We start from the raw sequence: 21224 nt of genomic DNA, 5'->3' as shown, positions 1-21224 counted from the left end.
TCTTCCTTCCTTTGCAACTGGGGGAAAATTAACCTCTAATTCAGAACACAACGGCCATGGAAATCTTGCCCATAATCATAGTTTTTATTTCAAACGAAGCGTAAAGATGCGGATAAAACCTTGGGACAACGGATCCTGAAGGAATTGAAGACCACATGCAAAAACTCAGGTGGATCTGAGCTAAAACGACTAAAAGGAATCTGAAATGCACTGTAAGTCGGTCACGCACTGAGCCCTACAATTGAGGCCCGAACCAAACGTATCCGTGTTTCAATCGTCTTCATTTGAAAACGGATAACTTGTATCGGGTTAGTACTTCCGTCCACATGTGAACGATCGAAAGCGCAACGGAAACGAAATATTAAGAGATTATATTTTGAAAGCGGAGAGTTACCGGTTTCGTCCTGACACTCCCTCCATCGGACAAAAAAATTCCCCAAAAACGGAAGTTTTGGAAACAATAACGTAACAACATCGAAACAAGTTCGATCGTTTTCTGTAGTTAGGGAGTTTAAAAAGCTGCTACGGCGACGGTAACGAGAACGTCACAAAACAATAGGATTCAATGAGAAAAACAAAGGCCCTGCACGTACGTTATAAATTTTGGAACATTTCTTCGCCGTACTCGGCCAAACAACAACGTGAAATGACCAAATTCAAGGTTTTGTGGAGAACGTGAGCACATGACAGTGCTTTTTTCATTCTTTGTCTCAACTTGAACGCCGTTTCCACGTGTTCTGTTACTGGATAGTTCGGCCATATTGTGCAAGTTGAACGAATTGAAATAAAGGCTGGTTTCCATATGATCGCGGATCGCAGATCGCAATAAAGTCTGCGATCGTCTGCGATCATATGGAAACCAGCCTTTAGATAGAACATGGTTCTATCTTCTGCGATCGTCTGCGATCGCGATCGCAGGATCGCAGAAGTAGTTTCCATATGATCGCAGACGATCGCAGACCTTATTGCGATCTGCGATCTGCGATCCGCGATCATATGGAAACCAGCCTTAAGAAGTACAAGTAACGCGAACTTATATTTTCAAACGACGTTTTCGTTGGCGTTGCCTTCGTGGTTCCTTAACCCTTTCACTCCTATGATCTGAATGTTAATTCTCCTGACTGACTTCCGCCGAGACCTAAACAGAGCGTTTACGCTAAGTGTTAACCAAACGCCTTGAAATTGAACGAGTTATGAAAACCTGAGTTTTCAAATAAAAACGACTAAAACCTATGAACGGAGCGTAAATGAACAGAAATAAAGGCGACATGGCACAAATGAAAAGAACCTGTTATTTCAACGGGTTTTCTTAAACACTGCGTGTTGTGAAGCCTCTGTGACTTTCTTCAAATCCTCTCCAGGTCTTCCAAGGTACGACAATCCGCTTCTAAGGAATTTCAAGATTTCGCCATAACGAGACTGCTTCTTTCGCAAGCACGTGTGGAAAGCGTGAAAACAGAGCCACGTGACCTCGCGCTCGTCCAATGAAAACGTGGCTTTATCAGGGGAGAGCTTTCTGTACTTGCGTGAACTTGTGGCGTGGAAGTACTGTGCTAACAACAGGAAAATCTCGCAAAAGAAAGCAGGGTTGTCTTTAGGTTGATGCCCTAAAAGGCAAAAAGACGCTTTAATTACCAAGTGAATACCGTAAAATCCCGCCAAACCCCTAGGCTTGTTTTCGGAGGAAGGGGCTTATTTTCGCAAACCAAAATAGATTTTACACCGAAACACAAACATTTCTGCTCCAGAGCTTTGATTTCAATTGTTGTTATTTTGGACCTCATGTAGACTGTAAAATGAAAACCAAATAAACCAAGAGATAAATATGACTGGGAAAGGATTAAACTAACTATTTTTAGGATCAACTTAATTTGGCAACTTTTTCAGCTGGATACTTAGCGACTTCTAATGTTAGCAATTTCGATGATTTTCAAAACGTTTTTTTTTTATCACATTTGGTCATTTCCGAACAATTACTAAAATTAATGAAAGAAATGACCACGTAACTATGTTCATCCTTCATTTACCGCTTTCTGTTTTCATTTTCTATGTCAAATTGAGTAGTTTTACGTTGACATCAAAGGTCAGAATTATTTTGCAGTATTCTCATCTATGCACCAACTTTTTCAAGACAACATAAACGCGAATCTCACGTTTCCGCTTGCCGTAAACGCAATTCTAAATCTCTCTATTATTTTAGGGATTAGGGATTAAAAAGCAGGGGACCGAGGAGTAAAAAACGGCTCGGGGCCCGGAGCTTTTCAGTGACACAAAATGTCCCGACCGTGCATCACCTGACTGCATCCATATACGGTACTAATGAATTTTGACAAATAATATTCCATTCATTTTGAATGATGATCATTTCAGTGGAGAGTCAGAAAATAGAAATGCTTTTAAAAGAAAAATAACAACCCACTTCGCATTGTTCAGTGCTGTTTTCTTCATAAAATAAGAATTTGCAAAGTTCAGTTACGGGATTAGAGCTCTTGACAGCGCTTGATGTTGCAGGAGAATGATAAAGCGTTGGCTATAGTATTCATTCTTTCTACGCTATCTAACTTGTGATAACTTTAAATTTACCGTTTCAGTGCAGTTCATAAAATATATTACAATCAGGATAAGTATCGCGTTCAAGTAGTTTCTTTCCTACGCTGCCTATCTTGCACTTTAAATTGAACCGTTCCATGTTTTAACGATAAAGGCGTCATTACACGTTTCCGCTCGAGTTGTCAAGCTGTCAGATAACTTAACGATTGCTTTTTTGCTCTAATTGAAAATTCTATTATAGTTGACACTCAGGAAATGTGGAAACATTAAAACCGAGCCTATATTGACAGGTAGAAGTACATATTCACTAATGAGAACGAGAAGCCCATATGCAAGTGATATTTACAGGCATATTGTACACAGAGTTTGTAAAGACAACGACAAGAGAGGATCCGTGTCACGCCCAAGGCAATTATTTGTCCATACTCCGAAGAAAAAGTTCAGGCAACCAATTTTAACGATCGCGGAAAAGAAATTCCTTGCAAAAAGAAATTAATAAAGGTTTTAATTTACATCTCATCTTCGCTCTGTAATTCACTAACGGATCAAGCTTGGCAAACGCAATCGCGTTTATGGAATCACTTAACTATTGTTTCCTGCGCTTTTTACAGTAACTAGAGTTATAAAGCTCTTCGACCTATATCATAAATCATTTGCTGACTCACACTGCAAAGAAACATGCAGTGTCATTCACGGCAACTGGATAATTTTTTTAATTAGTTTTTTTCAAAAAGCTTGCTTCATCATGTTGATGCTTTTCCATATCGCTTGACCAATTTAATTAGAGGTTTTGTTTCTGGAAGGCGGAGATTTCATATATATGTAATTTCCCGTTGTGGAGTGCGAATGTCTGTTTTTATGATTATTACTATATATTTGTTGAATCTTGTACTTTCAACCCAAAAATTGAAAAAAAATCCATTTTTACTTTGGAGGTATGAAAGCAAATAACTTTTCGGCTTTTTTTGATTCTTAGGATCAAGAGTTAGAGCTAGTCTTAAAAATGAAAGAAATATATCTAATTCGATGTTCAGTTTTGGTGTGTTAAGTGTAATATTACTGTATATTTTCACGAATTGTGCTGTATTTTGAACGAGTCAAAATACCAACGAGTGAAACTATACAGCAATACTATACACCAAACATCTAATAAAAGATTTATGACCGAACGCAGCCTTTAAGCATCAAAGAAAACTATGAGATACTGAAATAGGACGAGCGGGCGTGCGTTAGCAAACCGGTTGAACACACTCCAGTATTTCATTTACAGAGACAAAAGTTAAAATGCTATCTCCAAGTTCAAGGTTGAAGGAATGAAAATTTTGCTTTATTTGGTCGAGATTTAACGAAAATAGAAGAAAGACCCTCGCAGTTTTTTTTTTAATGATTTACGCAGTTGCAAAAACAAAGCCCAAATATCTTATTATCCACCCCCACCTCTCGGGGCTTTTCAGGGATAATTTAAAACACTGTGTGGGGGTGGGGGACTTCTTGGTTCTCCGTATTTCTCCCCCCATTAAAACTGACATTTCCTCATTGCGATTCGATCTACAATCCGAGGTCCACAGGTTTCTATAATAGGCCCAAAATGACCAGCTTCCAGTTGGCTTGATAGCTCAGTTGGTAGCATTCCCCAGGGGCAGTTAGTCGGGTGGAAGAGATTTTCGTGGGTGAAAGTTTACTGTAAGAACGGGAGAGCCCCTGGGCAATTACTCTTCCCGGACCAGTTCCAGAAGCATTTGAATTCCCCGCTTTCGATTGGCCAGAAAAATTTTTCTGAATTCAAATGCTTCTGGAACTGGTTCGATAAGAGTAATTGTCCAGGGGCTCTCCCGTACACGCAAATCCCGTCTACCCGACTAACTGCCCCTGGGTCTCCTAGGATGAATTGGTAGAGCACTGCAAAGGTGTCGCAGAAGGCATGGGTTCGAGTCACGACATTTTTTTTACGCTTTCTTTTCACAACTGTTTAAGTTGCGTAAATAACTGCGACGGTCTCTCAGTTATCCATCCTTTCATCCGCAGTTCAAATATATGAATTTTATTGCCAATTAATAATACAAGTTTGTTTGAAGAGGACCCACCTTGTCTGGTAGGGGGATTATCGAAGACACCACCTATCTCGCGAACATTACCGACAAAATTTTATTGGCTTTAAAATTTGAGTTGACACAGAAATATTCAGCTAGTAAGAGTCAGCATTGCTAGATAAACAAGAAAACTGAGGTTTGAATCTCACTATCATTTTGTATCTGCTGGATAGAGGGGTGGCTATGCAATAAAGACACCATCTTTTGAGGTTGAGGAAGGGGGGTGCAGGCAGAGACCACCATCTATTTTGGGGTTTGGTGGGTCCTGCTCGGGTATAGTAGTTTTGACAACTTCCCTATAGGTAGCCATTGTAGCGTACCCTGTGAACAGACATTCCTAGGCCGCCCTATGAACCGGTAAGCGAATAAGCTACCTTAATATTCGCCCGCCGGTACACAGGGCAACCAAGGAACCTCCACTTGCAGGGTAGCTGTAGAAAGGCTCTGCTGGTCAATCATTCACCCTTTAACCCCTAATATCAAAGAACAAATTCTCCTGTCTTGTCCCCATACTTTTCTTATAAACGTACTAGGATGAATTTATTAAAATATGAAGAAAATTCACCTTGGGTGATCATATCCTTAATTCTCTTGACCTCAGGGGTTGAATAAGCATTGATATTACAAAGAGAAATTTGATGCTGATCACTGTTAGGGCTTAAAGTGTTAAACAGGGTGTGTCAGTCGTAAGACTGTTATAGGTAAAGTCAGTTTACTGAATTATTTACATGAAATATAACATTTTTTTAAACGAAAAAGCCTAGCATCTTCGTAGAAATCAGATAAGGGAGAACGAAAGAATAAGAATGCAAGAAACACAAATAACGTTTTCAGTATTCATTTCTTTTCAGTGTCCGAATTATACCGCCCTCATTGTTTCTAAAAAAATGGTAGAAATATTCTGACTCTCAAAAAGTTGAACTTTTTTTCATTTGGCTCTTCTTATTTAAAAATGAAAATATTGAAATCTTCTGTCATGTTCAGCATTTTTTAAGAGGGTCTTACCGCTTTTTCATTTTGCTCTTTTAACATAATCAAATTTTATTTTTCCAGCTTGGTGCGGTTTAGTCTCGCGTCCGCTATGTGTTGTAAATTAAAGTCTACGTGTAAGCCCCCAAGATGAGCTCATGACAAAAGGTATTTTCATATTTTTAAATAAAAATATAATAAAAAAATACAGTATGGCAAGCACTGAAATCTAACGGCATATGAAAGAATCGATGATTTAAGCCACTGTAATAAAACACCAGCGGTGTTAATACCTCGAAGAAATACGAAATAGAAATCGAGGACATTTTGTAGATGGAACAGTTTTTGAACGGCACAAAAATTCATCATAGCACTTCATTAATAATCACGGTCTAGACAACTCATTTTCTAGAAATTTTTTTCTTCATTCTGGATGTTAAAAATAAGTTCAGATCCAAAACAAACGGAAAAAATTGCTTTTAAAATTTAAATAACTGCAATTTGCAGCATTCTAGAATTTGTTTAATTACGGATGGGCTTGACATGTACATACTCTTGAATTAAATTTCTCATTAACAAAAACTTTCATTTAGCGGTATTTGAACATGGGAGGTATATTCATGTCTACAAACAATGCGATCCATTAAGTTGCTCAAAATATGAACGTACCACCGGTCGCAGTTAAAAGCGGATCAATGAAATTATAGCTTTTTTTAGGGCAAATATATTAACAATTGCATCTGTCTCACTTGGTGCACTTAAAATCCAAGCTAATAGTGGATGATAAAAGAGGGAGGAATATAAACAGAAGTGGATCTGAAAAGCAAAAAATTGATGCCTTGCTAACTGCATATTCCATTGTAATACAGATGTTAAATCTAGGTGTGAAATTCAAATTTGCTGTCGATTGCCGCGTGATCCATTAAAAAGGAGACGTGTTTCGTGAGTTTTGCTTTCGAACTGGTTTGTTCTTTTCACGATTAAGATATCTGTTGCTTTCAAGATCAATATTCGGCTCACAAAAGACAACAAAAGATAACGAACAGGTTTAAACCGCGCCTATTTTCGACTGAAAGTACAAGTACACTGTCAACGAGACAGGTGTTTTAGAAGAAACAAAATCGCCAGCTTAAAAACGTGTCCTGACGCGCCATTAAATTTGGAATTAACACGGAAAAATCAATAAATAATTCAGTAATAACGTCTCGGAAAATGGCCTATGTTTGGCCGAAAGGCGTGACGAAGTTTGTATAGATAATCTTATAAAGAAAATAGGAAACAGTTTGTTCCTGCTTGTGTAGAGAAACGTTGCAGAAATACTTGACTGAAAGCGTTGGTTGTCACTTGTGAAACAACGAAAAGCTGACGACACAAGGAAACTACAGCGATGAGATGGGACAATTAGCCGGAGCAATTAGTATTTCCAGTTATATAACAAACTTGTAAGTCCCCACTGTCAATAAACGCCCTATTCCAATAAGCACGTGTATTACGCAACCGGCAGAACAGGGACGGTGCAGTGGTGAGAGGACTCGCCTCTCATCACTGTTGCCCGGGTTCGATTCCCGGGGCCCGTTTCTCGAAAGTCCCGGTAACTTATCGGGCCCGATAAGTATATTTTTAAATGTTTTTTCGCCGATTATACAGTGATTAGAGACATGATACTTGGCCAATGTTTTCATAGAATTATCAGGTTTTAAATTTTAGTATCCAAAGCTAACAAAAATGGACTTCTGCTTAGAAACACTTATCACCAAAGACACTTATCAGGCCCGACAAGTTACCGGGACTTTCGAGAAACGGGCCCCCAGACTCGGTGTCATATGTGGGTTGAGTTTGTTGTTGGTTCTCGTCCTTGTTCCGGGAGGTTTTTCTCCGGGTACTCCGATTTTCCGCCCCCTACAAAATCAATATTTCGTAGTGCTCTGCGCAGTGATAATATATATATTTAACACGATTTCCTCTAAGGGAGCTTTTTGATTGACGAGAGAAACAGAGAATCATTTGACGTAAAATAGACGTGTTGAATTCGAGGTTCGCTTTACATACGAACATTTTACTGAACATTACCGTAGTTTTACTGTTACAGCTTCTGTTATTAGTTGCTTGTGTTTCATTGACGTATATCGCAGGATATCTGTTGACCACGGACAACGAATATCCAGTGTACCATGACCATATTTGGGCAGTGTTACAATGTGTTGAATAATCAGCGCGCTCTTCTCGATCAGCCTCCGGTCTCTAATAGCTGTCCCCGGGGGCTAAATCGAATCACAACGGTACATGAATTTGGTGCGCGTTTTTATCATTCCAGCGAGAAAAGATTAACTTGGAACATTTTAGGGAACTGGTCATAACAAGTTTGTTCGAAAAGAACCCACCTTGTCTGTGGTAAGGGGGGTTATCGAAGGCACCACCCAGCACCACCTATCTCATGAACATTACCGACAAAATTTTATTGGCTTTAAAATTTGAGTTGACACAGAAATATTCAGCTAGCAAGAGTCAGCATTGCTAGATAAACAAGAAAACTGAGGTTTGAACCTCACTGTTATCTTTTACTGCTGGATTGGGGGGGGGGGGGGGTGGGAGGCTATGCAATAAAGGACCATCTTTTGAGGTTGAGGAAGGAGGTGAAGGCAGAGACCACCATCTATTTTGTGGTTTGGTGAGTCCTGTTCGAGTATAGTAGCTTTGACCACTTCCCTTAGGTCCCTGTTGCAAAGCCTGGCGATTAAAGATGACTTACCTCGCGGCAGCTCTTTGGCATAAACGAGAAACTTTTTCGCCGTTAAAAGGAACAGTTGATACACATTTAACAGGATACTCTCACGTGAATTAAGATCTTCATCCAAGAGAAGAGGATGGCACTTTGGGCGCACTGAGTACATGAGCTTACGATGGAGGGCTTGACCAGGATGCGCATCTAAGGCCACGGATATTGTGTCCCTTAAGAGGACCCCTGAGAGAAAAGGAAATTATGCATCTATAAATGGCAACGTGCAAGACAGGTTTTGACTGTCCAACATAGGGGCGTCTAGGTTGGATTATAGGAATGAAAACAGCAGAGACAAACTGCATATTTTTTCCTAGGGAGTTGTCCTCTCTGTATCTGTTTTAGGTGTCTGCCTCACAAAGCTTATTTTGTGAAAGACATTCCATCTTGGAGATGTTTATATATCAGGAAGATCTTTGTCCATACTACTACCAGAGAGGTTTCTGCGTTAGATCATTGTCCATATCAAGGCCGATTTCAACGGTACGACTTTGCTGTATTAAAGCGACCTGTTGACGACAGGCTTACGATACGAATTGTTTCGAGTAAATCAAACTTCAGTACAACAACTTGAGTACAACTTGTCGTGCACGACAGGTAGAATGTTTAAATAAATGTAAATATATGAAACATATATTTTGAACTGCGGATGAAAGATCAAATAGAAGAAAGATCCTCGCAGTTACTACGCAACTTAAGCAGTTGCGAAAAGAAAACCTGAAAAAAAAGTTAGGCTTGAACGGGATTCGAACCCATGACCTCTGCGATGCCGGTGCAGTGCTCTACCAACTGAGGTATCAAGCCAACTGGGAGCTGGTCATATTGTGAGGATCTTTCTTCTATTTGAGGTAGAAGGTTGTCGTTTCCTCCACTAACCTGTGTACCGGGAAAAATCACTGCGCACTTCAAGCGTGACAGTATCCAGAAGGTATCCACACCATGGAAACCTTTCACCTGCTCCGACCCTCTTCACCTCTTGCCCATCAGCCAGGACCACGTTGAAGTTAGTCATTGTTTTATCACGATTGATAAAACAGCCGTACTCTGGTATTCCAGCATGCATCGTATTCAGGAATTTAACAGCTAAGCTCTTTTGCGGAGTGATGAGCAGAAAGTCGTCAACCCATCTTAGCAAGAGTGAGTTAGGTTCACGTGACAAGTCTGAAAGGTGGATCTTTTCCATGTGGCTGTAGAAATGGCCACAAAGCATTGTGGACAGGATGGATCCTTGGGCGATCCCTAAAACAAAGGGATTTGAAAGAGGTTATTAACATGCGTTTTTGACAAGTTTAATTAAAAATGGTGAAATAAGACCTTCACTTAGCTACAGAAAAATTTGCGAAAGGAACAATTCGTAATCTGCTCTTTAAGTGCATTTTGGAAACAAAAATGCGAGAACTTGGAAAACGTTAGTCTAACAATTTTCAATTTCAATCAATTCCGACTTACTCTGTGTCTGGCCAGAGGCACTAATCGACAGTTTTATTCTACTGGGGTGATAATTTATGACAAAACTAGACAAACATTTTTGGGTTTTGAAATGACGCGAAATTCGCATGTTACTTCCCCTTTAAGCTGTTGAAAAGGTTCTTTACCTGCTCTAAACATAATAATGATAAAAAAATTACTGACTCAGAGAAATAGTTTTTCGGAACGAAATATTTCAATGCTATCTCAATGTCTTCTTCAGTCGTTTGATCTTGTTAATCGGTCACGTGATCCTCAATCACGCAATCACGTGGCCATTGTATAGTGACCAATTAACAAGATCAAACGACTGAAGAACACATTGAGATATTTCGTCCCGAACAACTCTGATGTTCCACCGCCGACCGGTTGGCTCAGTTGGTTGAGTACCGGACTACCGTGCGGGAGGTCGTGGGTTCAAACCCCGGCCGGACCAACACTCAGGGTCTTTAAATAATTGAGGAGAAAGTGCTGCCTTTGTGACGACATCTGCAAATGGTTAGACTTTCTAGTCTTCTCGGATAAGGACGATAAACCGAAGGCCCCGTCTCACAACACTTCAATGTTCATAACCCTGTGGGACGTTAAAGAACCCACACACTAATCGCAAAGAGTAGGGCATGGAGTTCCCGGTGTGCTGGTCTGGTCTTTGTGCTATTTCATGATTAGTAGTATTGTAAACCGCATTTGAATATATGCATATAGAAAATGCGGTATATAAATACCATTACCATTACCACACACCTCTGATTTGTTGGTAATATTTGTTTCCAATTCTCACAATGTTGTTGAAGATGTGCTCCTTGAGCAGGTCAATCAGTTTGTCCTTGTCTTCTGTCAAATACCACACGAGATCCACCGCTACCACTTGCTTCAGTTTCCATGTGGCAATGAGGGACTGAAAGAAATCTGGAAACGAACGACAGTCGTCTGCAGTGCTGACATGCTTGAAATATTCCCTGCAAGTTAAAAAGCAAATTTAATTTTTACATAAATAGTTGAACACTTACATATTGAGGGCTTGGTGGAAAAGTGGTGTAACTTACAATTGAAGGGCTGGAAGCACAACCGACCCAAATGACTTTCCAGATTGCTTTTTGTTGTTTTAGCTCAGATTAATCGAATTTTTGCATGTGGCTTTGAATTCCTTCAGGACACATTGCTCCAATGTTTTATCCGCTGCCTTGCGTTCCGTTTGCGAGCAACATTTCCGTTTTTCTCACAAAACGAAGCGCAAAGCAGCGTATAACATTGGAGCAACGTTCCTGAAGGAATTCAAGGCCACATGCAAAAACTCTGGTGAATCTAGGCTAAAACAACAAAAAACGATCTGAAAAGTCATTTGGGTCGGTTATACTCCCAGCCCTTCAATTTGACCTTGAAACATCCAAACATTGCTCCAAGTAAGCTTTATTTTGACATCTAGACTGGACAGATATCAAGTATGAAATGAGCCTGAATGTATATATTTTTTGTTCTTTGACAATAAGTCAAAATACAGCTTATTTGGAGCAGCTTTTTCAGTGCAAAATTGTCGATTATACACCTCTTCTATCACGCATTCAAATATGTTGAAAAGAAAAGGCTATAAGCTCCAGGTCTGAAAAGGGGTGTGGAACTCATTTAACCCACAGAGTATGGCCATGGTTTTTATTAGAACTTAGTTACAAATCCTGATAAACAGAAATTAGTATTACCCGAGATTAAAACCATACCTGAAAACCTTTCCTGCTGACATCTTTAGCAAAGCAAAGCGCCGGATCAAATACTCCTCCTCTTCAATGACTCCTTTCACGATGTCAAACAGTTTCTGGTGGGGGATAGATTCATAACAGTGGCTGACATCAACGTGAACAAAATACAACGGCCTTCCTTCTACACACTTTCGAGTTTTCTCAGCAAAAGGCTTCAGTACTCGGTAGAGATCATCACTTCCAAACAAGGTGGCACCCAGGTTCTTGGGTTTACGTTCTTTCTCAAATTTGAGAACTTCAAAGAGATTTTGCAGTTTCCTGTTGATTGACTGCGGTTTCTGAGAGCTAACTGGTCCCTTGCTTGTTGGACAGTGTCTCATATTAGTGATGGGGCGCACTGTTGAGCTCTTTGGAATAAATCTAAGTGGAGAAAAACTAACGATTTCAAATAGGGACCGGTCAAAAAGTATAGGGTGGGGTGGGCTGGAGCATTTGGAAATGTGGTAGATAAAAGACACATGGCCCACCTCCTCCTTTTGACACAAAACTGACTGATCCGCCCCTAAATGAATGTTGAATATTACGTGACCTTCCCCCTATTAAACATGGACTTTTTGGGTGTATAATCTGGTCAGCCAGCTAGCCAGTCAGACAGCCAGCTGGTCAGCCAGCCAGTCAATCAGCTTGTCAGCCCGCAAGCAAGTCAGTCCGTCAGTCAGTTGGTCAGCCAGGCAGCCAGCGAGTCAGCCAGTCAGTCAGTCAGTCAGCTGGTCAGCAAGCCAGCCAGTCACTCAGTCAGCCGGTCCGCCAGTTAGTCAGCTGGTCAGGAAGACAGACAGTCAGCTGGTCAGCCAGCCAGTGAGTCAGCCATTCAGTCAGCTGGTCAGTCAGCCAGTTAGTCAGTAAGCCAGGCAGTCAGTCAGTCAGCTGGTGAGCCAGTCAGTCAGTCATTCAGTCAGACAGCCAGTCAGTCAGCTGATCAGCCAGCCAGCCAGTCAGTGAGGTTGTCAGCCAATCAGCTAGTCAGCCAGTCAGCCAGTGAGTCAGTGAGTTAGTGAATCAGCTGGTCAGTCAGCCAGTTACAATGCAGTCAGTCAGTCAGTCAGTCAGTCAGTCAGTCAGTCAGTCAGTCAGTCAGTCAGTCAGTCCGTCAGTCCTTTGGTCAGTCAGCCAGCCGGTCAGTCAGTCAGCTGGTCAGCCAGCCAGTTACAGTGTAGTCAGTCAGTCAGTCATTTGGTCAGTCAGTCAGATGGTCAGCCAGCCAGTTATAGGTCAGTCAGCTGGTCAACCAGCCAGTTAATCAGTCAGTCAGCTGGTCAGCCAGCCAGTTAATCAGTCAGTCAGCTGGTCAGTCATTTGGTCAGTCAACCAGTTAGTCAGTCAGTCAGTCAGCCAGTCAGCTGATCAGCAAGCCAGCCAGTCAGTCAGCTGGTCAGCCAGCCAGCCAGTCAGTGAGGTTGTGAGCCAATCAGCTGGTCAGCCAGCCAGTCAATCAGTCAGTCAGCTGGTCAGCCAGTGAGTCAGTCAGTTAGTGAATCAGCTGGTCAGCCAGCCAGTTACAATGCAGTCAGCCAGTCAGTCCTTTGGTCAGTCAGCCAGCCAGTCAGTCAGTCAGCTGGTCAGCCAGCCAGTTACAGTGTAGTCTGTCAGTCAGTCATTTGGTCAGTCAGTCAGTCAGATGGTAAGCCAGCCAGTTAATCAGCCAGTCAGCTCATCAGCCAGTCAGTCAGCCGGTCAGTCACTCAGTCAGTCAGTCAGCTGGTCAGCCAGCCAGTCACTCAGTCAGTCAGCTGGTCAGCCAGCCAGTTAATCAGCCAGTCAGCTCATCAGCCAGTCAGTCAGCCAGTCAGTCACTCAGTCAGTCAGTCGGTCAGCCAGCTGGTCAGTCAGTCGGTCAGCCAGCTGGTCAGCCAGTCAGTCAGTCGGTCAGCCAGCTGGTCAGCAAGCCAGCCAGTCAGCTAGTCAGCTGGTCAGCCAGCCAGTTACAATGTAGCCAGTCAGTCAGCTGGTGAGCCAGCCAGTCAGCCAGTTTGTCAGTCAGTCAGCTGGTCAGCCCGTCAGCCAGCCAGTTACGTTGTAGTCAGTCAGTGAGCTGGTCAGCCAGCCAGCCAGCTAGCCAGTCAGTCAGTCAATGTTTAACGATAGTAATACTTAATAACCTTATGGCTGATAAGCCTGTGGCCCTCATATTCTGGGTAGAAAGTTGAGGAGGGATGAAAACCAGAGAATCCAGAAAAAACAGCGAATGTAAAAAAACTCAACCAATGCACCTCGGTATGGGCTCAACTCCAGCTGTCAATGTTGGCAACTACATGTCTGTTAAGATGGACAAAAACCTTGCAACAATTGATCCATGGAGAAGAATTTGGGAATAGTTGGTGTAAAATAAGGGTTTTAACAGTGTTATGTTGGCAACATAGTAAGATACACAGTTGGTACAAACCTAAGTGGGGAGAAGCCCAAGGAGGATTTGCTATGAAGACGGCTTTCAGCTTCTTTGGTTTTCAGCAGTTTGAAAAACTCCCCACAACATGTATCAATACCAAATTGTTGGATCTTTGCCCATACTGGCTTTCTGTAATAAAACACTCTTTGGCGATGCATACCACTCTCTGTAATATAAAAGAAGGTCCTGAGAAGAGGCGTGATGTACTGGGTTATGAACCACCAAATAAACTGAGCAAGAAGCTGCTGTTTCTTCAGGGAATCTGAGAGAGGAACATGTTTGGCCTTATCCTTCACCACGAGCCACTTGCAGCTTGAGACTTTGATTCCTGCCATCATCTGTCCCAGGGAAAACTTCTCTCCTCTATAGAGTCGCACAAACTTGGCAAGATTGCCAAGAAAGGTTCTTTTGTTTTGTGGAGATCCCCACAGCTCACCTGGAATAACTTTGTGGCAGATACACTCTAGGAAGCGTACAACCTGCAATAATTTCATCATTAGATTAGTTACCAATTATTAAGGGTACAGCTGTTTGTAATAAGGAAACTGGGTCACATGAACATTATCAAGCAGAACACGAGAATAAGATGAGATATTGGCTTGTGAAAATATGTGGTGGTATCATAAATGACCCACCATTTTTAGGGGTAGGTGGTAGCATTGACTGACTCACATGTACACTGTGCATACCTGATCTTGCCTGGTAAAGCTTTTAACAGCATGACGATACACAGAGACATCAACTTTTGCCTTCTTCTTCTGATGTGCACTTTTAGACACCTTTGACTGGCCTTTCTCCCAGGGGTGTTTCAATGACCCCCTTCCCTTGGGGAGCGTGATTCTTGCCAGAACTCTCTTCTTTTTTAACCTCTTCTTTACCCTTGTGCATCTTGCTTGTTTCCTCGTCTCTTTACTATTGCAAGCATAAAAACAGTGATGTCTTAACAGAGTTCTAAATGGACACTTCTTATGCTTTGCAAGGAATTTCAAAAGAATTGGTTGTATTCTTTTAAGTCTCCTTGGAAGACGGAATGGCTTCTTTCCCCTGCTTGGGGTTTGTCTTTGGCTGCTTGACACTCCTGCCATGTTCTTGGTGTTTTGCATTTCTTTTCTGTTGGTTCCCTTTTCCCCATTGCTGACTAAACAGCTTTCTTTCAGGAAAATATGATGAACAAGCCTGCGTGCCCCAGACATACTCACAGGTGTTGTTTCCATTATATGTTTCTTTGGGAACGCTTGGGAGAGATTTGAAGCGTGAAATAGTCTGGAATGAGGCAAGTAAACTTCATTCAACTGGATGCCATGGTTTGTTTTCTTTGATGTGAGGCGGCCTCCACTATTGTTAGCCTTGATTCTCTTTCTCTTTTTAGTTTGGCATTTCTCTTTATGCTTAGGAACGTTCAAGTGGACACTTTGGGTTGCTTTCTTTGATGTGAGACAACCTTTGCTATTGTTAGCCTGGATTCTGTTAGTTTGGGATTTCTCTTCATGCTTAGGAACAGGCCCTTTTTCTGGCAATGATTCTCTTGGCACTGACTTAGGTAGGAGCTTTAAAAGATACTTCCAAGGTTTTCTGTTATTCGTGGCCTTGCTAGCTATCTTTTCTTTTACACCAGCCTTTGAAAAATGCTTTCTTTTTAGTTCACCTTTCTTTTCCACTGGCAAGACAATCACTTCCTTCTCCTGGTCCCTGTGCAAACCATCACCTGCCAAGTGGCCATCAGAACACTCATCCAAGGCAATCAACTCTGTATCTTCTTGCAGCAATGGCATGACAGTCTTCTCAATGGTGCACGTTTCTTGGGCATTTTTGGATTCCATTTCACTGGTAGTGTAGGGAAATATTGGTTCATCTTCAGGAAACAACAGTGGGGATACTTCTTCACCATTTGTTTCAGGTGTAACTTTATCTATCTCATTCTCAGTCATTTCAGAGTGATTCAGATCTGAACTAGATCTAATGCCGTGACTACTGGCTGAAGAGTTCAAGTGGTTTTCACCAGCTTCCCCTGGAAATAATGAAGGGGAGACTTCAGTGAAACTGGAACATGTTCTCGCTTTCTTAGCACATGGTTCTTCTCGGACATCAGTAGGACTGCTACTTGCCTTTCTCTTGCAAAATTCTGACTGACCCTGTTGATTTACTGTTAAGTCCGATGAACTTGTACTGGCCTCAACTGTATCACATTCTTTACTAACAAGAGTAGTAGATGTATCACTAGTGCCAGCAACACCAACACATGCATTCAAATCATTCTCTTTCTGACTTAGAATATTCCTGCGAGATCTCTGTACTCGTTTACCTCCTCTTCGTATTTTCCTAATTCTTCTTGTATGATCTCCATCACTTGGTGGCTGTTTGCTTTGTTTGATGTCTGGGAGTTTAGGTGTATGCGGTACATCTTTAGCAGTTAAGGGAGTCAGACGGCCTATGGGAAAGCCTGCCACTTGAAAATAACATTTGGAAGTCACCTTGACAAACACAGCCACGTTCTGCAGCAGATGAACCATCAAATCATCTCCTATACGTTCATGAAGTAGTTGCCACTCTTTGGCTGTTCTTAGATAGCTAACTATTGTATTGGGATAACTGTTCTGAAGTCCAACAGTCCCAGCCACCGTTCCACTCTTTTCATTGGCTTTTAACGTCTCAAAGCCAAAAGCAAGAACGTTCGACTTGTTTAAGCGGCAGAAGTGCCCGATTACTCTGTTGATGATCTCCTTTAGAGTACACCACTGAGTGTGACTGGGCTTGAATGGCGGCGTGACCGACTGATCTCTAGGAACTGCTATGATAGTTGATTTGAGAAGTTGTCTGTATTCTGCAGGGTCGCCATCTTGAATGATTTCTCCAGATCTGTCATTTTTCACCTTGCGAATGTAGCTTAGCAATGTAAATGACTTAAAGTAGAAGGAATATATTATTCTGCGAGCATTACAAAGATGATTTTTCTTCTCCTTCCCTTTTTTAGCCACCATTTTACAGCCATTTTCACGAGCTGAAAGCGCAGCAAAATTTTGCCGCCATTTTGCTGTTATGAAACGCTGACCACAATGCTTACAGGCGCACGGAATTAGATCATTTCAAGATCTTTCAAGATGGCCGTCAAACACTTCATGTTTGTAGTAGCTCTTTCGTTTAGTCATCTTAATTTCATTGTTTGTAGCGCTATAGAGGTTAACCTAGGAGGTACCTGGATTGTTCACAATGCAAATAAGAGCTTAGGTATTTATGGAGAAGTCCCCGGAAATGTACACACGGCACTTTATCGGAATGGCACTATCATGGATCCTTACTTCCGGTTCAATGATGTCAAATATCGCTGGATAGCTTACGACAACTGGACCTACACGAGGTCTTTTGAAGGTTTGAATAGTTTATGTTATTTTATTTTAAGGTCCTTTGATGAAGGAGAACTCTTACCAATCTGGTGCCATAAAGATTTGAGATCTCCAGTTTTTTTTTTTTTTTGATGGATCATAACAGAAGTTAGGCCTCGAACCAGTTCCCTTCGGATCTGACGTACAACATGCTGTTAAAACCACTAGACTACTGCACCACCTTAACTGTATCAGTGGCTTTCTCCAACCTCATCCCAAAGGTCTAAGCGACATTTAAAATGGCAGACAGCAGCAAAGACTATGAGACATGCTGCAAAATGTTCTATGGACTCTGGAGTATTTGTCATATGACAAACACTTGATTTTCGTCCTTGCTACAATATTGCTTCTTGGATTAAATATGGTATCCATCTGGCAGCCATATTTGATCAAGTCTTTGTCATGTGACAAAATACTGTACATGAATCACTGAGGTTTGCTGCATGTCCCAGAATCTTTACCACAGGTCTAATATCACGGTTTTCGAAGCCATTTTGACGAGTAGGCAAACACGTCTGAAATAACAGTGTTTGTATGGAAATCCGATGTCAAATAATTTTCATAAAACACCACTTCTGGAAAATTCATGAATTGGAAACTTTAGGCACTATGCAAAGGAATGTACAGAAAATAACTGAGGAATGTAGCTGTGCTAGAAAGCATCTAGTTGTATTTTGACATTTCCATACATATTTTGTCTGTATAGCGAACCAGCCATGAACTGCTACTAAAAATAGTTTGCGAGAAAAAATACAGGGAGAGTATGGAAAGTTCAAAACACAACTGGACACTTTCTGGCACAGCTGCATCTCTCCTATTTTTTTTTTCTAAAAATCCTTTTCATCAAAATGGCATCATGCTTTCTGATGTAAATTATCGGTCAGCTTACCTTTGCCGATACGGTGATAACTAATGACTTACATGTGAGTTTCTTTTGTTTATATGCCGATCCTTGCAATTGCAAAACTACTTGTGCTCGAAAAATTACGTCCAAAACCAGTGACATTAATAGCGCTCAGAGCAAACGATTTCAGAAATATTGCGACAAACAGCTTCTGTAATTATTGAGGAATGTTTGTAAATAAAAAATTTAACTAACTTTCCGAAGATGAACGCGATTCAGGCAGATAAAAAGGGCTTCAGCTTCCTGAACTCTCTGACGGTAATTTGACAAAGTTGGGCCAACGATTTCAAAGTGGTTCTATCAACGCATGGACTCTACTGTGCATGTCCCCCTGCTGACATAGTCCCTTTAAGTGTCTTATGTATGTGATTAGCCTTAGTAGACTAATATTGGAAACTAACATGTGTACTGGACAGGTAGATAAAGGTATGATAAGTGTCCTTTCAATGGGTACAGTGTATTTCATCTAGAAAATGACGTTCAGTTCATGACTAATATTTTGGACTTAAAAATAGAATTGCTTCAAGCAAAGAAATTTATCAAGGAGTTCAGTTTTTGAGAACCAAGTCTTGTATCTAGATTTTACAGGGGAAGGGGGGACTTGCATTATTTTATTAGTGATAAAGAAGTGCAAAAGAAGTCATAAGCTGAAAAATAGCCAAAAAATATATTGTCATTGTCAAAGACAATTAGGCCAAGAAAGTGTCTAAATTTTTATATGCCTTTTTCCATCTATTGAACACTAATTTATTGAGTTTTAACTTTAGTTATACTCCACTTCCAAAAAAGAATCCACCTCGATTGACCAAAATGAAAAATTATTAATCTACAGTGAGTTAAAAAAATACCTTATGCTGCAAATTTTACCTAATGAACTCAGAACAGGTGTTCTCACATTCTGCTGTTACTAACTTAAAATTTGAGTATCTCCTTTTTTTCAACCAATAATGGCAAATTAACCTAATTAACAATGGTTTTAGCTGCGTCATGCAAATACACCTGAGCTACTTACCAACCTATTGGTTTCTTATATGATGATTAATCACTAATTTTGTAAATTTTTATTTTTGCAGTTTCTGAGGACCTATTATCCAAAAGACAGATTCTCCTGGTTTTTGAAGGACTGGACACGGTAGCTACTGTTCTTGTAAATGGCATCACTGTGGGTCGCTCAACAAACATGTTCCACAGGTACATCTTCGACATTAAGAAGGCTCTTAAGGCTGGTTTGAACATGGTTGAAGTACGCTTCCTTTCTGCCGTCTTCTATGCCAAACAACAAGCTAAAAAGTCTCCATATCTTGTACCACCGGAGTGTCCAGTCCCAGTACAGCGTGGAGAATGCTATGGAAATTTTATTAGAAAAGAGCAATGTTCATTCAGCTGGGTAAGTTTGTAGAAGTGGTAGATCTGTGGAAGGGGCACAGGATACCCAGGGTTCATAGCCTCCCCAATTTTGTGAGAAGTCCAAAGTTGTAAATTTAATATTTCTTAGTATATATACTGTATTTTAGTCTGAGGTCTACACTGGGCATCTTTAGCAGCAAAAATGTTGATGTTTCTATGGTTGGTGACTAGTCATGCTTTCCTGCATGGAAATAAAAAAAAACTTTTATCTCGAGATGTATGTATGTTAACTAACCTGCTGATGTCAGAATGTACTAAAGGACAGCCATATTCAAAACAAGAAAGCAAAAGTTCTGCCGTCACTTTCTAAAGCAAACATCATGTCATTCTGTGGTCAAAAATAATGTCATATCACACATTCACATTTTTCCTCATTTATTTATAAACATTGCCAAAACAGTTGCTGAGTAAGTGTGAGATCTTTTTTGTGTGTAGTCTTATGGCCAGGAAGGGTGTTTCATGTGTATCTGAATAATGCTCATTTTATTTCGACACCCCAGAATCAATCTACTCATTCACCCCTAAAATGTGGAATGACCAACCTCTCCTGAATGGCATCTTCAAATGCATACATGCCCCTCCTCCCTCATGCTCCTTAAGACATCATCCTCTGTGCACAAATAACTATTATTAATACCTATATTACAGGTATATTTATGAAAACTCTCATCAGAAAGCAGATCACAGTAGTCAAGAGAGAATTTATTTTTTAACATCAAGAGTGGTAGACTTAATGCACCAAAAATTATAATCACTTCACCTCACAGCAGATGGTTAGAGGGAATGTCCTAACATTAGCAGTTTGTAATAAAAATATCAAATACATTTTTCATATCTCTTTCAGGATTGGGGACCTGCATTTGTCCCACAGGGAATCTGGTAAGTTCTTGATCAGAACCTTCTTCATGATAAATGGGAAAGCTACAGTGCTGGACAAAAGGGCTTAGGACAGAAAATGTTCCAAAGTATGCTAAGCCATGTTATCTGTTTAAAAGACATCTTACTCACCCCAACCCTTCCCCCAAGATAATGTTGACGTCCATTTGTAAGGCATTTTTCTTACATGGACTCGACAATTGTAAGGGGGTGTGGCTCGGAGAATGGAAGATTTTTCATTTGAGTGTACTGTGTTCTGTCACGTAGTAGGGAAACACCCTAAATGCAAATTTGTCCCAACCCTTTTGTCTTTGATAATTTGTAGTATCTGCATAAATGTAGTGCCAGAAGAGTTCTCTTATGGGATTTTTGACTGTACATTTGGACCCTGAGAACCAAGCTTAATTGATCATTTTTTCCACATACCAGTTAAAACTCAGTTGCTTGTCATTCCACTTGCTGGACCATGACTGCACTCATTCTTGTCCTCAGGAAACCTCGTAACACATTTTTAAATTTTTGTTTCCTTAACCTACAGGCGCAATGTGTCTTTACAAGCATACAACTCAGCTGTTATTAGGGATATCACTGTAACACCTACAAAAGGTAACTTTATTGTTAATTCTCTGAACACCTTCATTATTTTGGACTTGTTTTTTTGCTTT

The 21224-nt window shown here is 40.8% G+C and overlaps 2 protein-coding genes across 2 annotated transcripts in view; one reads left to right on the top strand and one right to left on the bottom strand.

Annotated features, from left to right (window-relative positions):
- Positions 1-1017: 1017 nt before the first annotated feature.
- LOC146469561 (telomerase reverse transcriptase-like) lies at positions 1018-17082 on the bottom strand. The gene is made up of 7 exons (XM_085123196.1): positions 14682-17082; positions 13990-14471; positions 11568-11966; positions 10597-10811; positions 9262-9624; positions 8359-8571; positions 1018-1607 (listed from the first exon to the last, which is right to left on the bottom strand). The coding sequence occupies exons 1-7, from the start codon at positions 16968-16970 to the stop codon at positions 1297-1299; spliced, it is 4272 nt and encodes a 1423-aa protein (XP_084979322.1). The 5' UTR covers positions 16971-17082; the 3' UTR covers positions 1018-1296.
- Positions 17059-21224, top strand: part of LOC146469559 (beta-mannosidase-like) — a 31226-nt gene continuing 27060 nt past the window's right edge. The window contains exons 1-4 of the mRNA XM_085123198.1: positions 17059-17358; positions 19350-19663; positions 20528-20562; positions 21098-21165. Of these exons, the coding sequence (XP_084979324.1) occupies positions 17091-17358; positions 19350-19663; positions 20528-20562; positions 21098-21165 (685 nt within the window). The 5' untranslated portion in view covers positions 17059-17090. The remainder of the gene's footprint in view (positions 17359-19349; positions 19664-20527; positions 20563-21097; positions 21166-21224) is intronic.

This window comes from Pavona decussata, unplaced genomic scaffold (genome assembly GCF_977016875.1).
Source record: "Pavona decussata unplaced genomic scaffold, jaPavDecu1.1 SCAFFOLD_122, whole genome shotgun sequence".
NCBI classification, from domain to species: Eukaryota; Metazoa; Cnidaria; class Anthozoa; order Scleractinia; family Agariciidae; genus Pavona; species Pavona decussata.
The sequence above is the reverse complement of the archived record's forward strand: the minus strand, read 5'-3'. Positions and strand labels throughout refer to the sequence as shown.

What these genes read in the sequence shown, in the direction of transcription:
- LOC146469561 (XM_085123196.1), bottom strand. Translation starts at nt 16,970, where the DNA reads ATGGTGGCTAAAAAAGGGAAGGAGAAGAAAAATCATCTTTGTAATGCT. An exon ending in GCTTTACCAGGCAAGATCAG is followed by an intron (nt 14,472 to 14,681) that starts GTATGCACAGTG and finishes AAATTATTGCAG; the next exon opens with GTTGTACGCTTCCTAGAGTG. An exon ending in TGCCAAAGAGCTGCCGCGAG is followed by an intron (nt 1,608 to 8,358) that starts GTAAGTCATCTT and finishes TTTGCCTTTTAG; the next exon opens with GGCATCAACCTAAAGACAAC.